At 48.2% G+C, this 21,067-nt stretch overlaps 11 protein-coding genes across 16 annotated transcripts; 6 read left to right on the top strand and 5 right to left on the bottom strand.

Moving 5' to 3' along the window:
- Positions 1-243: 243 nt before the first annotated feature.
- On the bottom strand, positions 244-1,352 carry FOXG_02345 (uncharacterized protein; the record flags this gene model as incomplete). Its single annotated transcript, XM_018379757.1, has 2 exons — positions 244-1,143; positions 1,224-1,352. The coding sequence occupies 2 exons, from the start codon at positions 1,350-1,352 to the stop codon at positions 244-246; spliced, it is 1,029 nt and encodes a 342-aa protein (XP_018235868.1).
- Positions 1,353-1,847: 495 nt separating this feature from the next.
- On the top strand, positions 1,848-2,217 carry FOXG_18300 (uncharacterized protein; the record flags this gene model as incomplete). Its single annotated transcript, XM_018398364.1, has 1 exon — positions 1,848-2,217. The coding sequence occupies exon 1, from the start codon at positions 1,894-1,896 to the stop codon at positions 2,215-2,217; it is 324 nt and encodes a 107-aa protein (XP_018235867.1). The 5' UTR covers positions 1,848-1,893.
- A 1,024-nt stretch (positions 2,218-3,241) lies between these two features.
- Positions 3,242-3,613, top strand: FOXG_18299 (uncharacterized protein; the record flags this gene model as incomplete). The annotated part of the gene is made up of 1 exon (XM_018398363.1): positions 3,242-3,613. One exon carries the CDS (start codon positions 3,242-3,244, stop codon positions 3,611-3,613), a length of 372 nt encoding a protein of 123 aa, XP_018235866.1.
- A 69-nt stretch (positions 3,614-3,682) lies between these two features.
- Positions 3,683-4,013, top strand: FOXG_18298 (uncharacterized protein; the record flags this gene model as incomplete). The annotated part of the gene is made up of 2 exons (XM_018398362.1): positions 3,683-3,844; positions 3,939-4,013. 2 exons carry the CDS (start codon positions 3,683-3,685, stop codon positions 4,011-4,013), a joined length of 237 nt encoding a protein of 78 aa, XP_018235865.1.
- FOXG_02344 (uncharacterized protein) lies at positions 3,874-5,764 on the bottom strand. Of its 2 annotated transcripts, XM_018379755.1 has the most exons (3): positions 5,276-5,764; positions 4,592-5,220; positions 3,874-4,281 (listed from the first exon to the last, which is right to left on the bottom strand). In XM_018379755.1, the coding sequence occupies exons 1-2, from the start codon at positions 5,601-5,603 to the stop codon at positions 4,832-4,834; spliced, it is 717 nt and encodes a 238-aa protein (XP_018235863.1). In that variant the 5' UTR covers positions 5,604-5,764; the 3' UTR covers positions 3,874-4,281; positions 4,592-4,831. The 2 variants fall into 2 exon arrangements, with proteins under 2 accessions (XP_018235863.1, XP_018235864.1); XM_018379756.1 differs by lacking the exon at positions 3,874-4,281 and having other exon boundaries at positions 4,402-5,220.
- A 718-nt stretch (positions 5,765-6,482) lies between these two features.
- FOXG_18297 (uncharacterized protein) lies at positions 6,483-6,884 on the bottom strand (the record flags this gene model as incomplete). The annotated part of the gene is made up of 1 exon (XM_018398361.1): positions 6,483-6,884. One exon carries the CDS (start codon positions 6,882-6,884, stop codon positions 6,483-6,485), a length of 402 nt encoding a protein of 133 aa, XP_018235862.1.
- A 328-nt stretch (positions 6,885-7,212) lies between these two features.
- Positions 7,213-9,062, top strand: FOXG_02343 (uncharacterized protein; the record flags this gene model as incomplete). The annotated part of the gene is made up of 1 exon (XM_018379754.1): positions 7,213-9,062. The coding sequence occupies one exon, from the start codon at positions 7,213-7,215 to the stop codon at positions 8,893-8,895; it is 1,683 nt and encodes a 560-aa protein (XP_018235861.1). The 3' UTR covers positions 8,896-9,062.
- A 1,841-nt stretch (positions 9,063-10,903) lies between these two features.
- On the top strand, positions 10,904-13,684 carry FOXG_02342 (uncharacterized protein; the record flags this gene model as incomplete). 5 transcript variants are annotated; one of them, XM_018379752.1, is made up of 7 exons in its annotated part: positions 10,904-12,146; positions 12,199-12,307; positions 12,365-12,412; positions 12,508-12,594; positions 12,647-12,802; positions 12,853-12,918; positions 12,980-13,629. In XM_018379752.1, the coding sequence occupies 7 exons, from the start codon at positions 11,208-11,210 to the stop codon at positions 13,528-13,530; spliced, it is 1,956 nt and encodes a 651-aa protein (XP_018235859.1). In that variant the 3' UTR covers positions 13,531-13,629. The 5 variants fall into 5 exon arrangements, with proteins under 5 accessions (XP_018235859.1, XP_018235857.1, XP_018235860.1 ...); XM_018379751.1 differs by having other exon boundaries at positions 10,946-11,010; positions 11,120-12,146; positions 12,199-12,412; XM_018379750.1 differs by having other exon boundaries at positions 12,199-12,412; positions 12,980-13,684.
- On the bottom strand, positions 13,665-15,417 carry FOXG_02341 (uncharacterized protein; the record flags this gene model as incomplete). Its single annotated transcript, XM_018379748.1, has 3 exons — positions 15,080-15,417; positions 13,750-15,025; positions 13,665-13,685 (listed from the first exon to the last, which is right to left on the bottom strand). Exons 2-3 carry the CDS (start codon positions 14,860-14,862, stop codon positions 13,665-13,667), a joined length of 1,134 nt encoding a protein of 377 aa, XP_018235855.1. The 5' UTR covers positions 14,863-15,025; positions 15,080-15,417.
- Positions 15,418-16,160: 743 nt separating this feature from the next.
- FOXG_02340 (alkaline phosphatase) lies at positions 16,161-18,819 on the top strand. Its single transcript, XM_018379747.1, has 9 exons — positions 16,161-16,814; positions 16,869-17,028; positions 17,082-17,248; positions 17,309-17,378; positions 17,424-17,565; positions 17,617-17,935; positions 17,986-18,081; positions 18,129-18,375; positions 18,426-18,819. The coding sequence occupies exons 1-9, from the start codon at positions 16,356-16,358 to the stop codon at positions 18,644-18,646; spliced, it is 1,881 nt and encodes a 626-aa protein (XP_018235854.1). The 5' UTR covers positions 16,161-16,355; the 3' UTR covers positions 18,647-18,819.
- On the bottom strand, positions 18,645-20,742 carry FOXG_02339 (tubulin beta chain). The gene is made up of 7 exons (XM_018379746.1): positions 20,504-20,742; positions 20,414-20,437; positions 20,327-20,352; positions 20,233-20,274; positions 20,121-20,175; positions 19,273-20,063; positions 18,645-19,218 (listed from the first exon to the last, which is right to left on the bottom strand). Exons 1-7 carry the CDS (start codon positions 20,513-20,515, stop codon positions 18,822-18,824), a joined length of 1,347 nt encoding a protein of 448 aa, XP_018235853.1. The 5' UTR covers positions 20,516-20,742; the 3' UTR covers positions 18,645-18,821.
- Positions 20,743-21,067: the final 325 nt, after the last annotated feature.

The following is a 21,067-nucleotide window of genomic DNA, read 5'->3' as shown; positions in this document are numbered from 1 at the left end:
GGATTCGACGAGCCCCTTTCAAATTGTCAGTGGTGTCATTCTGAGTGGCCCCTCCTCTTGCTCCTCGTGATCATCGTTCCCCCACAATGTCTGTTTTGAGCAGACTTCCACTGCGTGTACCTCTGTACAGCTCTGTGGGTATGCTGCCTGAAGTGTTATTTTGAGCTGAGATAGCTGACAGCCGATGCTTGCAGCGCACGCCTTACCCCGTACAAATTTGCAGGTTGTGGGGCTTGTCGAAAACTACAAGCGAAGCGCTCCGCCATTATCAAATGTGTTTGGCACTCCGATGTCTCGTAGGACGTTGCGTAGCGTATCGGGATCCTTCTTGAGAGCTTCCCACTCCAACTCGTTCTTGACCAGTGCTGTGCCGGCAAGAAGGGTGCCGTTGAGGGAGACGGTACCAAGTACATCACCGTCCTGGCTTTGGAGCTTAACGCCCTCTGCCAGGCGGGGGCAGACAACAAGAGTGTCTTTGGTCATAGCAAGGTTGTAACTGATCCTTGTGGGACCCTCGGCGGGTGCTTCTTCGGTATGAAGAGGATCTTTGGTGTAAACAGCAACAGCCCGGCAGGCTTTGCGGTAGAGTCGGAGATAAGTGGAGTGCAAGTCTGCACCAGACATGCCAAGCTTGATGTCTTCGGCAAAGGTAGCAAAGGGAGCGATTTTGGTTTTGAGTTGATTGGCGAGAACAGTCCAAGGAGTGTCAGCCTCGAAGCCATCCTTCATTCTGGCGATGGGGAGGAGTTGGATGTGACGATGAGGTTGGCTGGCACCAGAGTGGTCACCGCAGTTGAAGAAAGCAAAGAGACCATCACCGCCGCCGAGTGTGCCATCACGGTGGCCTTGCTCTGCTTCGGTTCTTCTGGCAGCTTCATATGCCTCAATGCAAGCGAGTGTGGCCTCAAGGTCAGACTCTTCGAGGACATGAGTTTGGGGCTTGAACTCTGTCGTGGCAAGAATGAAGTGCTCGGGAACAACAGCAAACTTGTTCAGCACGAGATAGTGGGAGGGGCCAAGATCTGTGACCTTGAGAGCGGGTAGAGGGTTCTCAAAAGGGTCAAAGGGCTTTTGAGGTTTGTTGAGGTCCTTTGGCGGCGGCTTGGGTTTGTTTGCCAAGGAAGGCGAGAAGCGGAGTTGGAACTGAGTTTTGCGTTAGCAGTGATTCTCTAGGCCTATATGGCGCTCATTCATCCAGTGAGCGAAGATAGGATGACACGTACGGGGATGGAATCAACATTGAGGATGGCGACTTGAGTGGGGAAATAATGCAAATCACCCTCTGAGCGAGCTTTTGTGAAAGTCGACTTGACAAGCTCAGGGAGGTTTGAGGGGGCTTTGATGCGAGGCATGGCTGTGTGTGTTGTGAAGTTGGGTAAGAAGTATGAGGTGAGGAGGTAAAAATGATGAGTGAGTGAAATGGAAGCCCCCAAAACTTGGAACTTGAGCTACCCATGTCTTGGTGAGATCCGTGGGGTGAGCTCGGCAAGTTAGGGCTCACTCTGGTTGGCCCAAGAGCGTGTGCCTGGCCCCCCTCCCCTGTCTTGGTCCCATAATTCTGGGCGAGCTCCCTGTAGCGTCCCGTCATCCTCCTTTGACATCACCCCCAACCCAGAAAGTCACTTTCAGCATGGCTTCGTTTTTCATGCATATTCGAGACTAGATGCAATTTTTCGTTTGAATTTTATTTCTCGTGTCGGAATCTACATATCTCCAAAACTGCATCAAAAACAACCGAGTTCCCTCCTCTCTCTGGCCGGATAAGACACTCCTGATTTCCCCTAGCAACGCGTTGCTTGTGAGCAAGTTACTGCCTAGTCCTCTTCTATCATCTTCCCACACCTTCCTTCCGATTTGCAGCTCCCACACAACTGAGATGTGCGAGCATCGGAGATGAAATTCTTCCTCCCTCCTCATCTCCCCTCCCCCTCTCTCTGCTCTTCCTCCCCTCATCGCCTCTCCCCCTTCATGCGTTGGGCAATCATTTCACCAGAGACAACGAAGTGCCAGAACAAAACGCGTCTTGATGTCTTCTCCCTACATAACCCATCTCATGCCTTGAAGCACGCTACTCATTCACATCTACCTCCTCCCTTCGTCTCCTGCGTATATCAAGCGCCCAAGCAGAAGGCTACTATGCACAAAATACCATCTACTCCCACCAGAGACGCGTCACACATCAACCCTACCACCTCGTCACATATAGCGGCCAAGTGAACCCTCCACGTAAGTACAAATCTAATATTCGTCTTTGACTCTCAAGCCTGCGACCAATTGCTGGCACCAAACTTGACATCGCTACACTTCTTTTCCTTCCAAGCTAACAAGCGTCACAGAAACAAACAAATTCTCGCAAGGGAATTCCCTTTGCACTAGAGCCACCAATACCTCCACTCATGTCAAGAGCAAAAGACTCGCTTTGACCAAGGAACCCTCTATACATTTCATTATCTTCCTCGCCCCGGCCACAGGCTCTCCTCCCACATGTTTCGCCTCAAACGCTGGTAGCACATTGCCCAACTTGGTGACTCTTATTTACCCATGTCCTCCACACACCAAGCACAATGAGAAGCCTACGGCTCCATCAACAACGAATACTCACAAGAGTGTCAGAGGTCACCTCCTTCTTATTAGAGCTGAGCTTGCAGCCTTCACCTTTTTACAAACAATCAAACTGTCTTTGCTCAAGTCGCTTCCGCCACTTTAGTCAGTAAATTCTCGAAGAGAAAAGCCCATTGCATCATGTCATAACGTTCCCCTACCCTACGTTGGCGGTCAAGTTCGATGGACCCCGACTTGTAATATAACACTTGTCATTTTTCACGCGAAACAAGAGGTAAATACATCCCATCGTACTTTGGCTATCGCACAGAAGCTGACAAACAATTGTCCTAGACGCAGAACCACACCGCACACAATATCAGAGCGGTGACCTTCCCCCCCTCCCCACATCATATTCGACTGTGGGTGACCCTCAGACCCGGACCTGGGACTGTACCCTCCTTGCGCTGTCATCCTTCGATGCACGCAGGAGGTGAACCTCAAACACCCCCCTCATACCTAGCTGGCATCATTCAGGACCAACACTCAACAGTTGGTCTTGGCCAACCCCCGCGCTCTAGTTGCGTCGGGTGATAGCTACCACTCGTCGATTATGTGCACATAATCGTCTAAAGATACTACTTTGACAGGGAGGAAGGTCTTCGCGTGAAGCAACAGCGCGAGGCGCTGTTCGTTTCTAATGAAACGAACCGCATTGGGGATCAACCCTTACCCAAGGGCCCTCTGCCGCTTCAAAATATCTGACAAGGAGGCTTGGAACGTACAACACATTCACCCCCGCGGCAAACTTTGTGTATGGGGAGGACGGTCGCGACGCTCCCCTGCCAGTCGCAGAAGCTCCATCGTGACTAAGCCCACAGTAAAGGAGGCAAAGGAGCGCAGAGAGTCGGAGGGGGAGCCGAAGAAGACTGCAAAGTCAGCGGAACTAGCAAAGTCTTTCAAAGAGGTCGAGACGGATGAGGAGCTGGAGCCAGCCCATTCCTCGACGAGCGGTTACAAGCCGCACTTCTTCGATGGCCGTCTAGCTCCGGACAAACCGATTTCAGGGTGAAAGCTTGAGGCCTTTGTTGGTCGCAACAGCCGCATGTTGCTAGACGTGAGGGAACCTAGCCAGATCATCATGGACAGGGCGAAGTCCAAAACTATGGACGCCTTCGTGGAATTTGTCACCATGGAGGATGCAATGCGTTGTGCTGAGACCATGCTGCCTGACGTGGAAGAGCCCATCCACATAATCATGGATCAGGCGACGTCCAAGACCATGGACATGTTTGAGGAGCTTGTGAGTATGGGGGACGCCATGTTCTGTGTTGAGAAGCTAAGTTATGTGTTGTATCTTACTTACCTCGGGTAACTAAGGACCACGCATAACTTAGCTTCTCAGCACAGCACATGGCGTCCCCCATAGTCATAAGCTCAACGAGCGTGTTCATGTTCTGAGACATCGTTAGATCCCACCACCCCACGAGGCAAGAATCAGTTTCGCAGCAGGATGATCCTGTCAACCTCACCTCCCGTAGGGCGCGCGATGCAAGCATCAGCTGTCAGGTCTATCAACTCAAAATAACACTCTCAAAAATCCCACCACCTCATGTTTTACGCTCTCCTCTCCAACTTAAAACCTATAAACCCAGATCCGTTTTCAGCACCCCTGTGCAGTCATGAGTAGCACGTTTCCTGGCAGATACGCGAGGAAACCTCATTAGTTTATAGCCAGGCCTGCACCATGAACTTTCAGGGAATTTCCGATCAGAGTGTCTTGCTAGGAGTATGGGATGGGGAAATATCAACACTATCGCGCAGGAAGCTGAGTTCAATTAATTACACACATCTTTGACCACCATATTTGCCCAAGTGAAGTGTTAATAATTCAATCGCGCGCCTGACCTCGCAGTCGCGGTTCTCGTCTGTCAAGATGGCCTAGCACAGCGTCAACAAAATGGATTTTCCTCCCTTCACACTTCTAGCCCCTTCTTCACTTGTAATCCTCCGAAATCACGACCAACCAAGTTTCTTTGTCGCAAATTGCCCTTCTAATTTGCCAGCATTCTAGGCCCGATGCTCGTCATCTCCAAGGCGTCGTTCCAACCCCTGGTTTTCACCGTCACGAATTTAATAGTGTAGCAAGTAAAACAAAGCTTGCGACTAATCAAGAATGAAACGCCACGCCATCTATCATACATCCCGAGCATACGTCCTTGCCCGCAACCGCTGAGCCCCAGTTGCCTCAAACGATGCCTTCGGCTTTTGAATCTGACAAAGCTGCCTCCTAAACCGTCTTCTTAGTCTCCTCCACAGGTCTGAGCATCGCAGGCATGGACCACTTTCCTTCGTAGAAGCTCACAGTGCCTACCTCTCGAAAGCCCATCTTTTCGTAGAGTGGCCTTCCTGACACACTTGACTCGAGCGTCGCTGGAACTCCCTCCTCCTCGCAGCGGTCAAGGCCCCACTGTACAAGGCGCTTTCCAATGCCGGTTCTCTGGCATTTTGGCGAGGTGGCTAGGAGGCCGAGACGCCAGCGCTCAGAAGGGTAGAACTTGTAGGCTTGTTCGGCAGCTTCTCCTGCTGCGATGCAGGCGTCTAGTGCGATTCCGGGACCTGCTTGTCGGAGGAAGAAACGATAGAACATCGTCCACGCAGTTTCAATCCTGGCAATCCCTGTAGGGTTGTTCTTAGTCAAGGTGCCTTTCTCATAGATTCAATGCTGACTTACGTTTATTACAGTTATCTCCCTGCCAACTCCGAGCGAGATCACTCTTTCCATAACGACACCAAACTGCACAGGCAACAAACTCACCCTCCTCGCCATTCTCCCCTTGTCGAAGAGCAGCTAGGATGGCAGAGCCTTTCCTACCGTACTCTTCGACGAGGGTCATGCGCCACATGCTTCGAGCCGCTTCGGGATGTTCATGGCGGCCAGGGACCATGGCGCAGAACAGGTCGTCTTCCATAAAGGCATCGCAAATAAAGTCGACAAGCTCTTCCAGTTGCTCACGAGAGCTTATTCGAACAATTTTGAGAGCCGGTTTGTTAGGTTCCATTGCTGAAGATATTTGGATTCAATGTTGGGTACGGTGTTCTGTGAAGGTCTTTGGCACTCAAGACAGCAATGGCTATTGATATAGTTTTAGGGAGTATAAAATTAGTGTAATGCTTTCGAATCTCATTGCTTGTAGCGTAAATCGGAATTTTGATGAGTCGTTGTTGTGTCAGTAAAAGTGTTAATGCGTGGTTGATGCCTTATTGCCTTCGTATTCCAAGTCTGGGCGCTTTCCGCGGCTTCCACGTATGGGACACCCCTGTCTCACTCAGGCCTTGCCTATTGTGAACTGGCCCAGTGACGGGCTTGGGTTGGAGAAAGCTTTACCAGCATTGCCTCTCCTTCACTTACTAATTTTCCAACACCTGATTTGTTCTTTATTCAACCACCAAACAAAAGCACACATTAGATTTAGTGATTAATTGCAGGTCCAAGTTACAACGCACGAGACCTGGCGATGTTGAAAGAATCTGATATTTCGGGCATTTTGCCAACTCCGTACCAACACCCGGACTTGATATTACTGCAAATTCTTATTAAAGCCGCGAGCTGCAATAGTCAACAGCACCTAAAGGGCGAGACTAACCATCATTAAACACATCGGTGCCAGTACCAAGAGACGCAGCATTGAACTGTTTGTTTGTTGGGAGCTCCAGTTGAATCTTGGTGATGACGCTACTTGAGATTATCCCACCTCCCATATAGAACTCTATCACATGTCCGCCAAATCTCCGATCAGAAGAAACAAGGCGGTGGCACAATCCAGGAACCAATAGTCCCGTCTTGCAATAGTATGGAGACCGAAACACAAAACGATTCCTTCAATATCCTCCAAGTCGTCCACGAGCATGGATTTCATGATCTCTGAGCCGTGTTTGCCTTAGTGCTGCTGTTTCCGCGCAACATGAAGTTTGATATTCTGGAACATCCCTTCGATCTTTACAGCACGAAATAGATTGTGACTGCCTGGGTGGCTGGTGTCAAGATAGTCAAGAACGACTCGCCGATTCAGGGGGTAGAATTGCAGATGGGAATTTGGTTTGAAGAACACAGCTTGGGAGAACGCGATGATATCCTCGTCTCCTTTCCGAGATACTGATCCGTTTGATCGGAACTGGTAAACTTGACTATCTACCATGACCATCTCTCCATCCAGATGCTGAAATGTACCAAGACCATGGTCGCCTTTATCAGAAGTATTGCTTATCGTGAGGTCAGAACTTCCAACTCCTTCCCAGACGGCACTGACGAGTGAGAACTGGGTGACGACGTTGGCTTCCATTCCAGGAGTCTTTTTCCCTTTTGTGGTGTGCGTTTTTGGATGGTCTGAGATGCAAGAACACTCTGCAAATTCAGAAAGCTCATAATAATCTTGGTTCACTCTGTGGTTTAGGATGAGAAGGTGCGATCCCCAGTCGACTACCGTGGCTGAAACTTGTACCTGAATTTACTAAATCGGAAGTTATCATGTGCGTAACACCAGTGCAGCAAGTGCTACCCATATGTTCTCCATATTCCATGACAGAAGAGCAGCAGGCAGGTATATAACCCCGAGTCTGCATCTCTACCCCAAGACACTTCACCACCTCACGAACCCATCTCCATCCACCATGCAGACCTACGCCGACGCCATCGTCCAGTCCCTGTCCTCCGTTGGATGTGACAAAGCTTTCGGTATCTCCGGGGGCAACATATATCACATCTGGAAAGCCCTACATCACTCAGACATCGCAGTCTACCACTGTCGCCATCAATCCGGCGCTGCGTTTGCCGCAGCAGAGTATTCTATACAGACTGGCAAGGTGGCTGCTGTTTTCGTAACGAGTGGCCCAGGAATCACCAATGCCATCACTGGACTCCGCTGTGCTCGTGCAGATGGAGCCCGAATTATCTTTATTGCGGGCTTGACGGGCGAGGAGATTGATCGAACTGGTCGTCGAGTTGTCCAGGAGACTACTCCAAAAGATGTGGAGGCGCTGACTGGACCAACTGTGGATAGTGCACTCAGCTGCTATGAGATCATCAGGGGTGAGCTGAATGTAGGGCGACTACAACAAACCTTAACGCGGATTCAGCGTGATCCACTTGGGGGGGTATTAGGTGTTTTCTTGACTGCCGCCAGAAGCAAATCACTCATATCACCTCTGCAAAGTCCGAGACTCGAACTTCACGAACAAATCCCAGTCCCCTCTTTATCCGCAGAAACGCTTGCTGTCTGCCGGGAGGTTGCTGGGAAACTTAAAATCATGGGCTTTGTTCTCTGGATCGGTTACGGCTGCCGTAGTGCCTCCCTTCTTGTCAAACAGCTTGCGGAACGATACGACCTCCCTGTTCTTGCTACACCTCGCGCGAAGGGTATATTCCCGGAGAATCATCTCTTGTATTTCGGCACAACTGGTTTGGGAGCATCATTTCGCCCCACGATAATAGCTGACCCGCCTAAAGGGGTACTTCTTCTTGGATCTAAGGCAGCTGAGCTGAGCTCTATGTTTATTCAGGAGGAATGGGTCAATACCGACTTTTACTGTGTTGACTTGGAAACTTCAGAGGTCAAACGAAATATGCCCAAGCGTTCGACTTTCATTGAAGCTGAGATCAGCCTCTTTCTTAGAGCCGTGCTGGAGGTTGAGAGGCCTGGGGACAGGATTGCGTATCCATTCATACCAGATGCTATTATCCAACCGGTTCTAGCTGCATTAGAAGGACAGATTCACCCAGTGACAGTCATGTCGGTTGTTCAAGATGTTGCCATCAATCGAAATGGATGCTTGATTATCGCCGATGCCGGAAACAGTTTCTGCTGGACAGCCCATTACCTGAAATTCCCCAAACCTGGGCTCTATCGATCAAACCTGGATTCCTATCCCATGGGCCATGCTGTCTGCGGCGTTGTCGGCATGGGCCTTACGGACAAACACGCAGTGGCCATTGTTGGTGACGGAGCAATGTTGATGCAGTCAGAGGTGAGCACCGCTGTTAAATATAGATCGAAAGCCATCTGGCTAGTCATGAATGACAGCCGGTATGGCAGTTGTGATCAAGTGCCTCGGATGTCGGGAGATATTCCGCCTCCATGTAGCATCCCTTATACAGATTTTGCGTTATTGGCACGAGCTGTTGGATGTGAGGGATGTACAGTCGCAAAGGGGGAGGAGCTGCGAGAAGCACTTCAGGAAGCGATGGTGAGAAATGGACCTACTGTTATCAATGTTATCATCGATCCTTCAGCTGTGGCACCGCCCGAAGCTCGAGGACCATCGCTCACCAGTGAGAACGCCACATGTTCAAAATAGTAGCAGATCAAAGCCTCGCAGCCTTAATAGTCCACATTCAATTTACTCAGACAAAGACTCGAATAAAGCACATGAAATACAAGCAAATTTCGATATGATGGATTCTTCTTTCTCTGAAGGCAATATATATAAAGATATTCGAAATAAAGAAATAAATCCATTGCTGTACGTACATAATTGCCTCACTAAGAAGCTTAGCAAAGAAGCGACGATGCTAGTCTTTGAGCCATTGGAACATGATCGCACATAATATACTAGACTAGTGAACAAAAATTGAGAATGCACGCTAGTTTGAACTATAAATACTCAAACTACTTCTTATGCTCAAGCAACATCTCTTAGCAAATGCCACCACTATCACCAACATTACACACAACCAACACCAAACAGTCACCCGACATAGATGAAAACCACCGCTCACGCCTTGAAGCTTCCCTTTACTGTTCAATTCTAATTATAAGCTGTCCGCCTCATAAGCATTGCCCTAAGCCCCGTTTTAAACTCACCCGCTCCGTCATCGAGAAAACCCTCGCCTTGCTGGACCCCGAAGATTTCTTGAGCCAGGCCTCCGACATTACCAGAATTACCTTCAGCATAAGGAACTACGTAAGCACGAATTACTACTACATTATGAGATAAATACACAGCTAGATGACGATATGAATGAGTTTTTGACCAAGAACAACTGGCCCCGGTATACGGCTGGGAACTGGCTGGAAGAGCTGTCAGGGACCAGTGGCAAGCAAGCGATGGAATCTCCATCTACGGACGACCATGGATCTGAAAAACAATTAAAAACTGAGATTGAAATGACTACTGGCATGGATATAGATTTACCTGAGCCAGAAACCTATTAGATCTCATACGTTGAGTCGTTCAGCCAGACAAGAAGTGAACCTCAGGATCCGACGCAGGCAGCCCGGAAACGTCGTTTAGGCGATGACTATGATACTGATGAAAGTTCCAGACAAGGGTATAAGCGGGTGAGAGTCTCACAGGAGTCATAAGCGAGGGATAAAGAGTGGATTCTCAGCTATCAGTTAACAGGAGGATGGGTAAATATCAGATGAAATCGGAGTACCTAGTCTGAAATGAAAAAGCAGAGACTTTTGTTTTTGTATTACTGGATCATATATAAGTGTAAATATTACTGGGTCTTTATACGTTTCTTGAGTGTGATGTTGATATTTGTATTATCAAGACTTGAAAAGTTTATCGGTAGGAGTGAAAGAAATCTTACAAATTCTAGTAACTCAGCTCTTTTCGGGATATACGATTACTTATAGCAAATCTATTGCCAGGACACAATAGGGTTCAGGACAAGTAGAATTTCTTATTACTTTTCTGCCTAAAGTGATAATACTCGCAAGATTGCAACGCCACGCTGGATACACTGACAAAACCAGGGGCCAGCTTTGATCAGGCAGCATTTTTCAGACCTGGAGAGACTGGTCATGCTCGGCTTGGTAATCTCAGTTCATTGAGTAAAAAGTAGTGAGTCAGCCTTATTCATGATACGGAAGAACAGGGTACCAGCATCTGTGATCCCTGACGATGATCAATCCAAAAAGCAGACACTTTTTAGGATTGATTCCGCCCCTAAGCCATTTCTGGATGTTCTACAGCATGGCTTCCTCTCCCTTGCATTTCTCGGGAGGCCCGGAAAGCCTCAAATAGCTGTTTATGGCATACGATGTGTCCAAACCTTAGCTTATGCAACAGTGCGGCAATGCAGGCCTAACAGCAGACAACCAAGAGATTGAGGCCTGCGCTCCGTCATTTGATAATGTGATATACTATGTACAAGAATGAGTCTACAATCCGAGCTGAACAAACCTTACACTCCTTTTTTGATAGGACGACATGAGCGGGGCCATGAAATGATCAGATATGATGGCTTGGCCAGCTTTAAATGACGCTTCTTTATTGGGTCATGATTGGCATCCTTCTTTGGGCACCTGCAGATCGCCAATCAGCTGTTGGGCTCCAAGCTGCCTTTCAGCTGCCTTTGTTTCTATGAGGCGTATACACGCATATTCAATCCCAGGTCATATCACTTACCTGCAGGAAGGATGGCCAGTTTATCGCTTTATTGAGACAAGTCTTCACATGCTGGTGCGTAGTGCGCTCTTCTTGCTCTTGGGTCGTTATTAGAAGGAACTTTATACCGTGTGTTAAAATTAAACGTCAACGGCTGATCTTATCATTCGGTATGAACAGTCAGAACTCACTGGATCCCTGTTGACCAACTACTTTCATCAAGAGAAGTTCTGGTACTAGTTCTTTTTCGATCCTATCGTGAGCCAACAAACATGGGCAGTCCTTGGTTTACGCGCTCAGATGAGCATAATCCAAAGAACCAAGATCATCAAAACAACTCGGGTAACCCGGTAGAGGTGGGCATGGCCGCTGAGACTAAAGATATTTACCGGAAGAGCAGCTGGGACCCCTGGCAGGAGTGGACGGAGGAAGAAATCGGAGTTGATGGAAGATCATCCCAAGCTTCAGCCAAATACGCACTCATTGTCCGCCGCGAGAAGGAACATGGTGAAATTGATGAATCAGTCCTATCGCTACATTCTATCACAGTGCAGAGCCCACTGCTCAAAAAGATTCTCGGTCCGGTTTTCAAGGGCTACAAGGGCATCAAACCCAACCTCAAGAAACTCGAGTTTCATGCGCCTTTTCGAGAGTTCTTCTATAGATGGGATGAGTTTACTCAAGCCGACCCAAGGAACGATTCCGCTGATTCCTCCGAGGAGTGTTCGCATTACAAACTTCTGGCAGATATCATACATGCCGAGATCAAGCCGCGTATTGAGCAAGCCTCGGATCTTTTGAACAACGGCGTTATATCTTTTGATTATGTGTGGACGCTCTTTGAGCCTGATATCGAAGTCTACACCACGGTCGAAGGCCGCGATAGACTGTTTAGGTTGAGCAGCAGTAATTATTCCAAGACGCCAGATGGAACAGTGGCATACGTGCTTTGTGCCCGCTTCATCGACACCGATGGGGACATCTTCGGGTACACAGAAACAACCTTGAACATATTGCCTTTTGAGAACGTCAAGCCAATTTTGGAGCTAGAAGTTATCCCGGCACGTCTATGCCCCCACTTGGATGAAGTCAAGGATCGACTCGAACAACGTGGTCGAGTATTTGAGAGCTTGAAAGGCATCCACCACAGGACGTATTCTGGTATGTACAGTCTGTCTAGTACAGCCTCGGGTATTCCAAAGCAGCGACACGTAAGTCAGAGACGCCTTCAATTACATTTCTGGTCTTCTAACAGCTGTGTAGGTGACAAACGAGCGGATCATCATCGACTGCAGAACATTCTTATGGTTCAATTGCAGTACATCTGGTCCACTTCAGCCACTTGAGGCTCCAAAGAGCTTTACGTTTCGTAGTAATGATCTATACCATGATAAATTGGTTGATTCCCTAGCTCATAGGTCTCTACCAGCAAAATCATACGCCACAATAGTTTCGAGTAATGGCTCACAAAACTCAAGTACGTATTCTAATCTCGGGACTTCTTAAAGGTCTCTTGCTCCAGGGTTTAGAGACTTGGCTAGGTTGATCAACAGATGTTAATCGTCTCAGAAGATATATCCAATAAGGTACTCTCGGAAAGCCAGTATGCGCTATGTACGAACGTCGTTAAAGGGTTTTGCCTGAAAACTAAAGAATGGGGTAGGTTGGCTCAAGGCCCTTACCAAAGGCAAGTTTCTTACTACCAACCTAGGACTATTCGACATTGAGCTCATCAAAGACGTGTTATGGAACTCAACAGCCTTTGATCAGCTAGTGCTGCCGCACGATTACAAACGAATTATTCAGGCATTTGTTGGTGCTCAAATGTCTGGCTTGGACAATTTTGACGATGTAATCAAAGGCAAAGGTAATGCTAGCAAGATGAAATGAAGATCGAATTTGACCAATCCAATGCAGGACGAGGAATCATTATGCTTCTAAGCGGAGAGCCGGGAACTGGGAAAACACTCACAGCAGAGTCTGGTAATTACCGCGATGCCCTGAAAGTTGTCTACATGTTGCTAATTTCGTCTCTTCCTTTTAGTTTCCGAGATCATGCAAAAGCCCCTCTATAACATGAGTGCTGCCGAGTTGGGGGATGTTGCCCAAGAGGTTGAGCAGAAGCTAGACTGTGCTCTCGAGCTCTCAACAAGATGGGGAGCAGTCCTTCTCCTCGATGAGTGCGACGTCTTTCTCGAACGTCGAACTACCTCAGATATCAAAAGAAACAAACTCGTCTCGATTTTCCTTAGACTCCTCGAATACTTTGAGGGCGTCATGTTTTTGACAACTAATCGAGTCTCGGCATTCGACCCGGCGTTTGAGTCTCGAATTCATCTCACTATTCATTATCCCAATCTGGACTACACTAGCAGACTGCATATCTGGAGGACATTTGTTAATATTGGCACCGATGGGAATAGTCTTTCTGAAGATGAGCTGGATGAATTGGCCGGTGTCGAGCTCAATGGGAGACAGATCAAGAATGTGGTCAAGACGGCAAGACTTCTTGCAACGCACGAAAGGACTCAGCTGGCTATGGGCCATATCAGCACGGTTCTGAGGATCAAGAAAGGGCTAGCAGGAGGGTCATGATATGGAAGCTTGTGAGATACCAGAAATGCCTTTTCCAATCAAAAAGAAAGAAACAGATCCAATATTTTGATCAACTGCGACGCATTTCGATCTACGTCCGCTAGAGTACACCTGGCGTGCCGTGCCTGGTGTTATCAAACCCTTTTGTCTTCCGTCTTTCAAGTGGATCCGTTTGTAGTTCCAAGTCAGTACCCCCATGCAACTGCAAGAAAAACTCACGAGGATAAGGTCAACGATCGGACACAGCGATCTTTCTCTATAAGTGCACCCTTTGTCATTGATACTATCGTATACAGGGCCCTTCAGAGCCCCTTCAATCCATCGCCACAGCCGCCGATCTCCAATAAACCCCGGGTTCATTTCAGACATTACTGTTAGCTTCCTAGCCACAGCCAACCTGTCCAATTTGTTTCCAGAGAAAACGACCTTCTCTCGTTCTTTCACTTCATCGTCTGTCAGGTCATCTTCCCTCAGTTTGGAGAGAAGTTGCTTGTTACTTGGAGTCATAGCCCGCTGATGAAACAGCCAACCATAATCTCTTAAGTCCGGTGGATTTTCAACTCCGGTCTTATAAACAAGATTATACAATCTTTGGAACAGGGGAAGATCCTGACCGGACAGAAGACGTACCACGCGAGAAAAACACCACATCATCTCAGCTCTCTCCCACATATCTCGGCTGATGTTTGGGGATTCTTGAGAAAAGCCGGCCTGAAAAGTAGCAGTGAGAGCTACTGAAGGTAGCTTCGAAGAGCTTGCCAGTCCTGGAGTCGCTAACAACTCAGTCACGGGACCTGCTGTAGCAGAACCCCAATCAATAATGCTTGTGATATTTAGATCTTCATCGACAAATATATTTCCAGTATGAAGGTCAGGGTGTGATATGGTGAAAGCAGTCGAATCAGATGACAGTCGTGGCACCATTTCCTCTAGTAGCTGACCTGCGATGCAGTAGTCCAGTCGATTCTTGCTACCCTCGAGTTTATCGCAGACGCCTATGAAGTCGCTCCTTCTATCCGTAGCTGCTCTAAAGCTATCCCATGTCGGATAATCAGCTGGTTTTGGCAGTGGCGAGAAGAATAGGTAAGGTGTTAGTGGGAGTTCCTCTGCATGAGAGGTAAGTGCTGATATTAAAGACTGAAGGTAGGAACTTTCTTCAGCAAAGGGACCTCGTTCTATATCCGTCTCAAGAGCGTCCCTTGATTGCCAGGTGAGAACAGGGGAGAGACATTCACCAACTGAAAAGCCACCGTTATCGTCTTCAAACAGCGTTTCAATCTTATTAAAGGGGGCCTGTGAGAGATGAGACATGATGGTATCAAGTTGATCCATTATTCTTTCGCGGTCTGATTCTGAAAGTGGGAGCTGTAATACGGTGTGTTTGATATTCGGGGGCTGGACTGAAGGCTCGGTCCAGCGGTAATCTGATAAAGGACGGCCAGAAGCTTTGCTCTGAAGAATATATGGTATCCCGATATCGTTCTCGTGAGTGCCACTGCATTTTATATCATTATGAAAATTCTATTTATCAGGCTTGGGTTTATCTTACCTATATGAGTAGACTTTCGGAACGGGAATTTGACAATGTGTTGCCAGGTACCTCAAAGTACTCGCTTCACTAACGAGTATCTTGGAGGCGGTTTCATCCGAAAACGTACAGGTATCGTAGCGCGATGAGCGAAACGCCCATTCAACCCCATCATCGAAGGTGAGGAATATAACCCAGTTCAAGCTACCACTCTTGGGGGCCTTGGACTCATCGCAGGTACATGATCGACCTCGAAGTTTCTCTGCAAGCAGCAGGAGTGCTTTGAGGTTGAATTTGGCCCATCGAAATATTTAAGACCGGGGCGGCTGTTTAGTCATTTTCTCTGACCTAGAAATATGGACGATTCTTTGTTGTTGGAGGAGAGGAAATGGAAACTTGGGAGAGGCATGTTCATGCTGGGATATGATAGATGCAGTGGTCACGTGGTATGCTAAAAATAGAGAGGAACAAATATCATGGTGGTTAATCGCAGGACTGCCACCCAATAGCAGCTTCGGGTTCATAAGGTGTAAGATAAAGCATATTTGTTTTCCCTTACAATTATTTCAGCATAATACATAATATATGTCGTGAGAAACACCAAGGTTTTGTTAAACCAGGTTGCGTATCTGATGCAAGCCACATAAGTGAATGAGCTATAGCCCAAATTGCCTAAGCCCCCAACTCTGAACAGACAAGCCTGCCTTTGTTTCGGAGAAATACATACAGACACATAGAAATTGCCTCAAATAGGTAGGTAATTAAATGTCCAGAAGCTTGACATCATCAGATTAACACTCGCTGGGTCGTTCTGCCGTTATAGTCTCCACTCCTCGATCTCGATAGTAGCAGCTCCAATCAGGACTACACAAAACCTCATCAATGCAACCAGAACGACCAATGAAATACACAAACGACACCACGCTGTCGAATTACACCAACACCAAGATAAAAACTTCCGAACCTCCACGTGGATTGCAACCAACGTTAGCATTCGATGCTTACAATCCTTATCTTTCCTACTGGTCACTCAACGACGTCACATCGCTACCTCTTTGGTTGACCGTGACACCAGGACCCAGTTACACCAAACCAGGGCCACAAGAGCGGTGATGCAATAGACAGGACGAAAACGTGTACAGGCCTGGCCAGTTTGTTGGCTACCGGCATCTCGGCGGCAACATGGACGATAACGGAGGCGGGGTTGGGATGAAGCTCGTTACAAGCTTAAAAAGAGACATATCACGCAGGATAAGCTTGTTTTTTGTCTCTATCAAGGGCTTTTTTCGTAGTCAACATGAGGTCTGCTGTGATTCTCTATGCTTGTGGCCTTCTGGCTACAGCGGTGACGGCTGAGTTCGACGGCAACTTGAACTACGCCAGTCCATCTCGTCGTCATGCTCGTCTTGGAATCGATGTTCCGTTGGTCAAGCGTCGATCTCTGAAGCGTGGTAACACTCCTTATGATCCTTCTCAGCTCAACTTTACCCATGGAGTAGCCTCCGGAGATCCTTGGCCTCAGAGTGTTGTACTCTGGACCCGTGTTGCCCCTTCTACTCAGTCAGACGAGAGTGAGAAGGTTGTGAACGGCACCGCGGGACATTACAGCCATGAGACTGAGAAGTACATCAAGGCTGATCCTCATCCTATCTGTGTGGAGTGGAAGGTTTATGAGTCCAAGTCTGCTTCTAGAGATGGGAAGACGGCCGCCAGTGGACGAGCTTATACTACCTCTGATATCGACTACACTGTGAAGGTGGGCAAGGTCTTTTGAAATAGAGACTGATATATCTTGACTGACAACTTCTAGGTCGAAGCTGATGGCTTGAAACCACTTACCACTTACTACTACCAGTTCAAGGTCTGTGACTCGGATGTCAAGAGTCCTGTTGGCCGCACCAAGACTGCTCCTACCGCCAACGATGACGTCTCTGATCTGAGCTTCGCCGTGTTCTCTTGCAGTAACTATCGTAAGCCCACTTCTCCCTTTGGTAAAGTTGGGAGCTAAAGCTAATCGTCACAGCTAACGGCTATTTTAACGCTTATGGCAACGCTGCCAGAAAGGATGAGCACGACTATGTTATCCATCTGGGAGATTATATCTATGAGTATGGAGCCAACGGCAGCCGGGCCAGTCAGCCTTCTACTGAGATCTTTACCCTTCACGACTATCGAACTCGCCATGGACAAGTTAGTCACCCCACGACATGATTCTTTCAAGAAAAGTTACTTACCTGAATATCTCACTAGTACCGCACAGATCCCGATCTTCAGCTTCTGTCACAGAACTTTGCTTGGATCCCTACTTGGGATGATCACGGTAAGTCCCGCGGGTATATCCCTAGATTTGTCTGACGGTTGGTAGAGTTCGCCAACAACGGTTACAGAGATGGATTCTCTGGTCTTAACAATACTGAAGAGTCCTTCTTGAAGGAGGGCCGCAAGGTCACCGTTGACACTCGAAAGGTTAACGCTGTCCGAGCTTACTTCGAGTGGATGCCCATCCGGTAACAATCAAATCTAACGCTACGCTCGGCTTTAGCTAACATCCAGATTAGCCAAACTGATCTTGACGACGGCCTTCGAGTCTGGCGTTCTTTCCAAATGGGCAAGCTCCTGGATCTTATCATCCTCGACACCCGAAACTACGATCGCAGCATCACCAGCCTCGACTGGAACGACAACTACATCGACATGATCCGAGATGATCCCAGCCGCACTCTCATGGGAGGTCGTCAGGAGAACTGGTTCTATCGATCTCTTAGTAAGTCTAAGGATCGAGGTGCTGCCTGGAGAATCGTTGGCAACCAGATTATCTTCTCGCGTATCACTGAGGACTGGGGTAACGGCGAAGTTCTTCCTGGTGATAACTGGAGTGTAAGTGAATGACGGGCTTTTGGTTTTGTTCCAAGTACTGACCTTTGAAGGGCTATGTCGCCAACCGAAACCGAACTCTTGAGCATCTGTACGACAACGATATTGGAAACAACATCTTCCTTGCTGGAGACAGCCACCAGAACTGGGTATGTATCATTGCCAACCTCATCTCAACTCAACTGATGTATGACAGGTCTCGGATCTCGTTTGGCTTGGAACCAAGGAATATGACAACAAAACCGGTGCTGGAAGTATTGGTGTCGAGTTCGCCGGAACAGCTGTCAGCTCTAACGGTGTTGGTGGCCCTATCGAGCCTGCAGCCGGCAAGGCTGCTCGTGCTAGAGTCCAGAAGAACCCTGAGCTTCAGTGGCAAGAGGGTTACTACCGAGGATACTTCATTCTGGATGTAAATGCTAAGCAGGTCTCTTCTCGATTCTATGGTAAGATTCAAACGCCTGATCACTCCAATGGGTCTCACTAACACATTCAGGCTCTCCTTCTGTTGCCTCTCGCAACTCCTGGGATATTCCCCTGGCTAACTTCACCGTCGTTTCTGGTGACAACCACTTGAAGCGTCCTGTTGCTGGTGGTCGTGCTGAATCCGGCGCTCTTCGATACGGAGAGGTCAAGCACACAAATCTCACTCTGAACACTGAGACTGGCGAGTGGAAGAACGTTGGCTTTGACACCATGTACGTCAAGCATGATTAAGGGATTCCAAAAATAAAAAGGACCATATAATTATGAATCGGCTATAAACAAAGCCTAATAAACCAATTTCAGTTTTGAATGCTATATATGAACTAGAAGGGGATGAAGCATTTTGGGGGTAATAAAGAAATAATAAGCCAAATAGTTTATCATCTTAACCAGCTCTCCAATCCATCTAGCCCTCATACTCCTCAGGCTCACCCTCACCCTCGTACTCCTCAACCTCGTCGTCGATCTCAGCATCCTGGTACTGCTGGTACTCGCTGACTAAGTCGTGCAAGTTGGACTGAGCCTCGGTGAATTCCATCTCGTCCATACCCTCGCTGGTGTACCAATGCAAGAAGGCCTTGCGACGGAACATGGCGGAGAATTGGTCGTCGACGCGCTTGAAGATCTCCTGGATGGCGGTGGAGTTTCCGACGAATGTGGCGGCCATGGGGAGACCTCTGGGGGGAACAGAGCAAACGGAGGTTTGCACGTTGTTGGGGATCCAGTCGACGAAATACTCTGAGTTCTTGGTTTGCACCTTGAGCATCTGGTCTTCGATCTCCTTTGTCGACAGCTTACCGCGGCTACTCTCACGTTAGTCCATCCCATCTCATGCATCTTCTCAAATCAAAACTTACAAAATCGCGGAACAAGTGAGGTATCGACCGTTGCGGAAATCAGCAGCAGCCATAACGTTCTTGTTATCGAAAATCTGCTGAGCCAGACTGGGCACGGTAAGATGTTGGAAGCCCTGCATCTTGCGACCAGTCAAAGGCGCAAATCCAACCATGAAGAAGTGAAGTCGAGGGAACGGAATCATGTTGACGGCCAACTTGCGCAGATCGGAGTTGAGCTGACCGGGGAATCGGAAACATGTTGTCACGCCGGCCATAACTGTCGAGATCAGGTAGTTAAGATCGGCATAAGAAGGATCAGCGATCTTCAAGGTCTTCTCGTAAATGTCGTACAAAGCCTCGTTATCGATACAGAAGGTCTCATCGGAGTTCTCGACAAGCTGGTTCAATGACAAAGTGGCGTTGTATGGTTCGACAACGGTATCAGAAACCTTGGGCGAAGGCATAACAGAAAAAGTAGCCATCATACGATCGGGAAACTCCTCACGGATTTTCGACAGAAGAAGCGTTCCCATACCGGAACCGGTACCACCTCCCAGAGAGTGGGTGAGCTGGAAACCCTGAAGATGGTCACAGTTCTCAACCTCGTGTCGCACAACATCGATGGCCTCCTCAACGAGCTCAGCACCTTCAGTGTAATGACCCTTGGCCCAGTTGTTACCGGCGCTGGCATTTCCGGCGACAAAGTTGTCGGGGCGGAAAAGCTGGCCTAGAGGACCGGCGCGGATGGCATCCTGAGGACCGGGCTCAAGATCCACAAGGACCGCGCGGGGCACGTACTTATCCTTTGTGGCCTAAAGGGAGACGGTTAGTGAAAAAAAGACGGTGAGTGAGAGATTGGGGAGACGTGCCTCGGCGAAGTAAACGTCGATGCGCTCTCGCTGTTGGTCGTCGGTTCCGTTGTATCTTTGAGAAATTGTTAGATTGAGGCAAATAAGGGTCACCGACTCTTCATTCACTCACGAGCCGCTGCCGTCAACGCCATGCTCCCCAGAGACGGTTTGCCTGATAAACTGTCAGTCTCTACACTCAAATAATCGCCTGCAGTAATATTTACCAGAAACTGGAGCCGACTTGGTTGCCCTGCAATCATCAACTCAACACATGTCCCTCAAAGCAAAAAAATTGGTTGGGTGGCCCTTACACATTGGCCGACTTGAACGTGCACCTGTCAAACGGGGGTTAGCCTCAGTCAAACTCAAATCCGACAAGGGAAGAAAAATTCAAGTCTCACAATCTCACGCATTTTTGCTGACGTTTGCCTCTTACGCGTACGGTACGTTACGTGGTAAAGGGTTGAGGAGCTGACTTGAGGCTTTGCCAAAGGACGACGACTTTATTGACCAAGTGGTAAAAATGGTGCCTAAAAAGTAAAATGAGTGAGAATTCCGGTGCCTGGCGGTGAAAAGGCGGTAGCCTTGGTGTGGTCTGATTATGTACATAAATTGGCTGCCAAAATTTTGCTGATATGGAATAAGCTAATTTCAATGTGCCGGATAACTGAATAATTGTGCGCTGTCGTTTTTCTGAAAAGTGGTCTTTTCGTTGCTGTGGTTGCTGAGTCTTACAGCAGGGTTGCCGCTGAAGGGCAGCCGTATTTTCTGCGCTGTGGAGATTGATTGATAGGCGCTTAGGGGTTCCTTTGGTTCTAGGCTACCGTATTACGGGGGTACAGCGCATTCTGATGGGGGGTAAACATGGGGGGGGTTGTTCTGCTTTCAACGATAATTCGATATCAGGGCTGGCGGAATTTGTTGTTGTTATCTCGCTTCTCCTTTTGTGGCAAATTGGATTGTTG

The sequence above is a fragment of the Fusarium oxysporum genome, chromosome 5 (assembly GCF_000149955.1).
Source record: "Fusarium oxysporum f. sp. lycopersici 4287 chromosome 5, whole genome shotgun sequence".
Lineage (NCBI taxonomy): Eukaryota > Fungi > Ascomycota > Sordariomycetes > Hypocreales > Nectriaceae > Fusarium > Fusarium oxysporum.
Note: the sequence above shows the minus strand (reverse complement) of the source record. Positions and strands in the feature narration are given on the sequence as shown.